This window comes from Lytechinus pictus, chromosome 18, assembly GCF_037042905.1.
Source record: "Lytechinus pictus isolate F3 Inbred chromosome 18, Lp3.0, whole genome shotgun sequence".
NCBI classification, from domain to species: Eukaryota; Metazoa; Echinodermata; class Echinoidea; order Temnopleuroida; family Toxopneustidae; genus Lytechinus; species Lytechinus pictus.
The window spans coordinates 16,213,792-16,221,581 of NC_087262.1; the positions used below are offsets into that span (position 1 = coordinate 16,213,792).

A 7,790-nucleotide genomic window follows, 5' to 3' on the forward strand; every position below is an offset into this window, starting at 1 on the left:
GTAATATTGTAAGATTATCTTATATAGCCCCTTCTAAAAACAACTTTCCAGGTTGATTAAATGAGAACAAATGCACACCAAAATATAATACTTACTCTTTTAATGCTAAGTGAAAAAAATATCTGTAACATTTTGGAGTTTATTACATTCCTTTTTGATAATTACATCATTCTAATTGATATTCATCACAATTTGGGGAAGCTGACTCTAATTGTTGATCTTGAATTGTTTATTCATCTCATATTTCTATTTTACTAAATTTAAAATATTCTTAGCTGATCAGGTTTGAAAAATTCAAGGAATATAGTTTTAGCAATATTCAATATAATAATCAATATTTATTTGATGCATCATGTTTGTACATTGAAAATTTTCCTTTGTTTATACAATGTTCTGAAACTAAACAATTAAATCTAATCTCAATCAGAATTATACAAATAACTGGAGAACAAATGGGGGCCTACCATTTTGATAGGCATGCATGCATAGCATTATAGGTGCTCACTTAAATATATTTACGCTAAGTCAGTTGTGCACAGAAAAATTGCATAGATAAAAATACATAAATATATTATTTAAACTTTCAATGGCATTGGGGTGATTTGATTTACTGTTATGCCTAAAATTTTAGTAATTTGGACCAATCGAACCACATAAAACTGATTCTATCTCAATACAGTGAAATCAATATTAGTTGTAACAGAATCATCCCAATACACTTGAAATAATTTTCACAAAGCTGAATGAAAATACTGGACGGAGAATAGATATTAGCACAAAAATGAACACTTACATAGCAACAATAATTATATATTCATAAAACATAGGATTAAAACATTAAATAAAACCACAAAAAATCATAAATTTAAAATATACCCGGTAATCATTTCTATCACTGATGTGTTATTCGATGCTAGAAAAAAAGGTTCTCTGCTTTTTAATTTTTTTCATAAATATGGGTTTAAAAATGTACGGGAACAAAGAGAGTAGGTGTACATAAGATGAATTGTGAAAGGTCATTTGCTCCCTAAAAACTTCAAAGGTAAAAAATATTTTATTTCCCTTTTTTTTCAAACTAAGCTCTTTCATACTATATATCGAGATACGTACCACTACAGTTACCACTATTTGTATGGTGGTGAAATGTGTAATATAACGGAGCAATGAATCTTGGGATGACATTCTGAAAACATTTCTACTTTTAACCATTCAATGGTGTTTATGTAGATTATTCTAGATAATCCTATCATTTGACTTGGGATATGTTCCAGTCCGATCAAAGTGGTTTTGGATCTTATAATGTAGAGTCTTCACCCTTCGTGAGTATATATTCCCCCGGCCTTCAGATGACAGACCAGGGCCCTGTCTTACAAAGAGTTATGATTGATCCAATCAATCGTAACTCTATGGAAATCCATCAGTGTCATAATTTTTTCTACAGGAAATTTGCAAAATGTCTTTTGTAAACAAAGGAAATCACACAAACTTGTCAAGAAATCAATGACTTTATGGATATACACTCATATCTAGAAAATTTTAAAACAAACAGCATTTAATATGTTGACTTTGCTGGCTTTCCATAGTTGCGATTGATCAGATCAATCACAACTCTTCGTAAGAAGGGCTCCAGGCCTTCGATCTAATACATCTTTGAAATGAGGATTCCAGCTTGTTTATCAAACACCACTCATGAACAGTTAACACATTTGTTTTCAGAATACCATACAAAGCAGTGCTCCATTTAGTGCTTTCCAAATACTGAAACTTGAATATAAGAAGCCACACATACAAGTAATCATAATGCAGACATTGAATGTTTTCCATCGTTTCTCTTCAGAAAGAGCCTATAATTAAGCAAATGGATAACACTGGTTTCTATAGAGATTTGTACACATCTCTACAGAAATTATACAGACAATAACTTGAATTGGTTTTTGCCACATTTTCACTGGAACAAGGTTAAATCGCTATAGCAACCAGGGAACTCTTAATGACCAGTGATCCAAGACCAGGGACCCATTAAACAAAGCTCAGTAATTGATTGTAGATCAAGGTTTTACGATTGATTGTATTGACCACAAAATAAAATCAATCATGAAAGTTGACCATACAATCAGTCGTAAGGCTACAACTAGAATAGTTAAGTGTTTGGGAGCATTTCATGAAATAATTCAGTCAGTGGTCTTCATTGACTATTGTTAAAAGTCACTGAAAATCCTCGAAATTGATTGGCTTAGAGCAAAGTAATCAGTGAAAATCACTGAACTATTTTCTCATGAAACACTCCCCATGGATGGATCCCTGCATCCAGGACCAAAGACGGCACCGAGCCGAGAGATGAAGAAAAGAATGATGGCTAAATAATCAGTTATACTGGGGATCGATGAAGAACTTGGCATCCCCTCGATACAAGCCTCGATCCCTGAGAATCTTAGACTTTTGGGCGTGGTCCCGGAGAAGATCCTTGAGCATGTCGTCTTTTTCCTTCTGGTCCATCTTCGCGATGAGGTCATCGTGCCATGTTCTCTCGCTAACCAGCCTCTGGATTGTTCTGTAGAGGTTTAGGGTGGGGCAGCAAGAAGAGGGAGGTTTGGTGGGATAGGTTAGGATGAAGGAAATCATTGAAGAAAGAAATGCCCAAAGCCTTTACTGTTTGAACTGTCAGTGGTAGCAACTGCAATACAAAACTGAATTGCTATTAACTCATTCATCTACTCTACCAGTATACTACAATTAAGATGAAGTTTCTCATACTTCACAATGGCACTATATACACTATCATTAATTACATAAAAGCCTACAATATCAGTATATCACAATTAATATATTTTAATGATTATCATGTCAGCTGATTGATTCAGTCTTTTCTACCATACACAGGATTAAAAAGACATAAGGGGCCCATTTCATAAAGGAATTTGATTATAATTACTTTGAAAACAATGGTAACTACCATGGTGATAGAGATCTTATCAGCTAATCAAACACAAGGTTTCCATGGCAGTTACCATAACAACAAAGGTACTATAATCGTATGTATTTGTGAAAAGAACCCAAGAACAGTGAAAGAATGAATGTGACAATTACAAATGAAGAACGAACAGAATTTTCATGGAGATCACAAATCTAATAAAATAATGCATTTTTGTTATAAAAATAATACAATGTACTAGCATGTTCATGTGCTTGCAAGTAATAAGTTCTCATACTGGATGTTGTATGTACATGTATGATATCACGGTCATCAAGTGGAATGTATGTACAGGTATTTGATTAATTTGAAGAAATATTGTCCATTTCAATATGAAAAATATATGCAAAGCAAATTCAAATAATCTTATAGCAAGTAGAGTGATGAAATATAAATTATACATATTAGTGTAGAAGAAGCTTGACCAAAGTCAATAAAATGAAATTTGGGCTAGATTGATCAATTACATATTTCAATTTAAATCAATACTCAAACATAATATAATGATTGGATAAAAACATTCAGGTATTGCACTAACTTATACAGTACAAATTGCAGGATTTGCAATAAAGTTTTGCACAACTGTAATCCACAAAATTTGTTGTTCCGCTGTCTTGAAATATTTTTTGCATTTAATTGAATTTTATGGTAGACGTAATCTATCCTTGATATAAGATCTAATCTTGTAAATGGACAGTAAGTGTCCTATGTCCTTGTTGATAATGGAATGTTCCGTTCAATGGATCAATTCTAGTTGTAAAATAATGAAAATTCACAAATTGAGAGGGATTGGAAAATAGGGTGATGGGAAAATAGAGTTATGGAAATGGTTATAAAGAAAAGAAATGAAATTAAATTGAGATATAAAAATGTATATGTATAAGGATTGAAAACAGATCAGGATATTTTTTAGCAGAGGTGATTAATTTTAAGAATGAAATGGACAAGAAAGGAGGTTCCACCATAAAGTTAAACAAATGAGTTATTAGGTGAGAAATATAAAACAGAAAGAAAAGGAATTAAAATGAACATTACATTACGATTGTCACTTGTGTAAGGTTAGAGGAATCTGACAAAACACCTTAATTCAAACTAAGATATAATGTACTCACATATTCTATTAATTTAATCAGAAAATAAATTAGTATTATGTGAACATAATTTGACTTAAAGGGGAATCCAGCCTTGGCCATTAAATGTTGTGTTGGGAAGGAGAAAAACTAATTAAACAGAATGGTGAAAGTTTGAAAGAAATCGGACAAGCAATAAGAAAGTTATAGCTGCTTTAAAATTGAGATCACTAATACTATGTAGATTTCAAATTGGCAACTGGATAAGTAAATTATGACAAGGGGCAAGGACAACTTTCCCATACGCCATGTACTTTATTATCAGGGATTAGTGGTTTTCTCCTAAGTACCCATTCCCCTGGGGCAGTAATCTAAATATAACCCAGGTAGTATATTGTTTTATGTCCTCATGAAAGAAAAATATTAATTTGAAATAAAACTTTTGGGAAAAATGACATTTTAGCCACAATATGTATTGGAGTACATGGAAGAGTAGTCCTTGCCTTACATCACTATGACATCCCATATACGGCCAATTTGAAGTCTCCATGGGTATAGTGATTACCAATATTTACAACTTTTAAAAATTCATAACTTTCTTGTTGTTTGTCCAATATTGTTCAAACTTTCACCTATCAACTTGTCTGATTTATATTTTCCTTATAAAAACAAAGTTTTATTTGGGTTGGATTCCCCTTTAATGTTATACCACCTATCAAATCCTCATATTAAATTTTACATTGACACTTAAATACAATGATTACTGAAAACATATTTTTAGCTGTGTTTGCGATGGTGGTGTTAAGTGTCTGTCCAGACATATTGAAATACTATGTAAAAATATTACAGCACAGTCCACAAAATATGATCACGTAGATTGTGGTAAACAATCCTTTGGCTTTTAGAATGCCAAATACTTACTGTTCTCTATCTCTGTAGGTGTTGTGGATTCCTTGTCGATCTCGTTTCTGGATCTGATCGGCGAGTTGACGTCTTCTCTCGTGATCCATCTGTCTACTCTCTAGCTGTTCCCTGGCCATGTCCTCAGAGCACGTTTCAGCCATTCTCCTCTGATTAAAAAAAAGACATAAGAGGAATCTTCTTTAATTGGTTTTAATTTTTACTTAATTCATTTATGGGGGTGCAACGTGAGAGTTCAAGTGATTAAGATAATGATATTTTGTTGATTTGTCTTTCTATTTGGGATTGAGCAGGAGATCTTTTGAAATAATAGGATGGGGGCGAGGTGTCAGGATACTTAACAATTTGGAAGCCTTTTTTTAATTTTGTCTTTAAATTACACAAAAATATGAATTCAATATCTGAATATCATCTTCAATTTTGTTATCTATGATAAATATTGATAAAACTTTGCTTGTTAACTTTTGCAAATGGCTGTTTAAAATCGATTGTCCAGACACACAACTGGATAAATTAATTGTAACATGATTATATTCTTATTACAAATATTAGTCAAGATCTATTTTTGCAACAGCCACCCAAACTGAAACATAATATATAAGGGTTAGGGTAGCTGTCACAACAGCCACCCATACAAACTGAAACATAATATATAAGGGTTAGGGTAGCTGTCACAAAATGAACTCTTTCCCACACCTGCATTAAGTAGTATACCCAGTTGTTGTGTGTCCGGACAGGTTGTGTGTCCGGACGATCAATTTTAGAAAGTAATTTGGAAAAATTTACAAGCGAAGTTTCATCAATTTTTAGTTCAAAATGTTAGGAAATATTAGAGAGAACAAAATTGAAGATGATTATAACTATTGAATTCATATTTTTAGTGTAATCCAAAGACAAAAAAGAAGGCTTCAAAAATATAAAGTGTCCGGACACCCGATCCCCCATCCTACATTGCTATAGCGACAATCATTTCTGTAAGCCATTCAGCCTATGACCTATGTTAAATTCGCGCACACACACACATGACATGGACATGGTCAAGCAAAAAAAAAAGCAGAATGTAAACAAACATATTTTACCTCTTCATCAGCAAATTTATTCTTAGCTGCTAATTGTCTGTCGATGACACGTTGCTTCCTTAAAGCCTCCCAGTGGTACTGTTGTTGACTCATTGTTTTAATTTAATGATGAATGATATTATGCCGATTAAAGGTGGAAATTAATGCCCTGATCGATCCTGTCCACATCAGATCGAGTTGCTGGCGAGCTTCCGGGTTCTGCTTGGGTACTCGCTATGGCAACGTGATTATAGCGCATGCGTAGAGAAGTCGATCTCGATAACAAGGGTAAAGAACTTCGGCAACAGGCTATGTGCGTTGAGGCGAGGCAGAATAGAAAGTGGTATTACGAGGGTGGGGCCGGAATTTGGGGTGGAATAACACGCCAGGCCTGGGATGGAGTTAGGGTGCTTGAAGGTGTTTTATATTCAGCAGATCGAAAAATGGGAAGATATGCTGAACTAAGAATAAATTGGTGTTACAATGTTCTTGGGGTATAGGGCAGGCATGTCATGCTGCTTTTGTGGAGTCCAGATGGTCGCCGCAGGGGGTCATATAGAAAGAGAGGGGCGCCATTCTGGATTGGAGGCAAACATCCAAAGGTGCCCACCTGTATTTGGGGGAGGGGGCTCTGTAAAAATGGTAATTGGGGTCATACTCATATTTTTTTCCAGGGGATGCAGGGGTTAAACTTTTTTTTTTTGACAGGGCATTATTAGCGAAATTGAAGGATTTGGTTCACAATTTTGGTGAAATTAAAGATTTTTAGCAAAATCGTGTAACTTTTCTTAATTTGGGGTTCGGGGATCGGGAGGGCAACTGAACCACGGCATATCCATATAGCTACATCGGAGGAGCAAACTTATTTGACCTTCCCCTCCATTTCACTTTGCTATGATAAAAACAATATAACTTGCTTAAGATATGATGCCAAGAAAGATGACAGTAATTCTTTGATGTAAAAAAAAGTGTGCCTCCTTTAAAAATATACAAGGAACACCGCGACGAATGAGATTTTGTTTTCATGCTAAAGTTCGCGTTTTGGAGAACCTATTTGTTTATTTTACAAGGTTGTAATACTTTTATTTCTTGCCACGGGCAGGCATTTTATTTTACAATAAAGGTAAAGTCCGGCCCCCCCAAAAAAGTTGATTTGAATCAATAGAGAAAAAATCAAATAAGCATAATACGGATGTAAAATAAGAAAGTTGTTTTGCTTATTTTTCACAAAAGAGTTATACGCACAATTCAGAGATATGCAAATGAGAGAGTCGATGACTCGGAGGTCGCTCACTCACTATTTCTTTTGTTTCTTATTGTTTGAATTCTACAATATATCAATTTTTAGAGATTTTACAATGATGACCCATTTGTTTTAACCAAAAAACGCACATTTTCAAGGAATAAAACTTTGTTTCACATGGCAATGAGAAAATTAGAATATTTAATATTTCATATAATAAAAAAGAAATAGTGAGTGGATGATGTCATCAGTCTCCCATTTACATACTGACCGGGAGTGTGAATATAACAAATTTTTTTAATTAAGCGAAATTAAAAATGTCATAACTTTCTTATTTTACATGAAATTTTCAGTGTTTTGCATGTTTGATTTTTCTCTTTTTATTCAAACCAACTTTTTGTTGGGGTGGACACTAGCAATGTTAAACGTACAGCTTGAGCTTCCGGTACCACTCTGCTTTTAAAACCACATCAGAGCGATCCATGAATTTATAAGCTTCAAAAATAGGTTTCATTGTGCTTCTCACC

General features: G+C 33.8%; 1 protein-coding gene across 1 annotated transcript; it reads right to left on the reverse strand.

The window, feature by feature from the left end:
* Window positions 1–85: 85 nt before the first annotated feature.
* On the reverse strand, window positions 86–6,261 carry LOC135157473 (uncharacterized). Its single transcript, XM_064113094.1, has 3 exons — window positions 6,042–6,261; window positions 4,963–5,111; window positions 86–2,551 (listed from the first exon to the last, which is right to left on the reverse strand). Exons 1-3 carry the CDS (start codon window positions 6,132–6,134, stop codon window positions 2,365–2,367), a joined length of 429 nt encoding a protein of 142 aa, XP_063969164.1. The 5' UTR covers window positions 6,135–6,261; the 3' UTR covers window positions 86–2,364.
* Window positions 6,262–7,790: the final 1,529 nt, after the last annotated feature.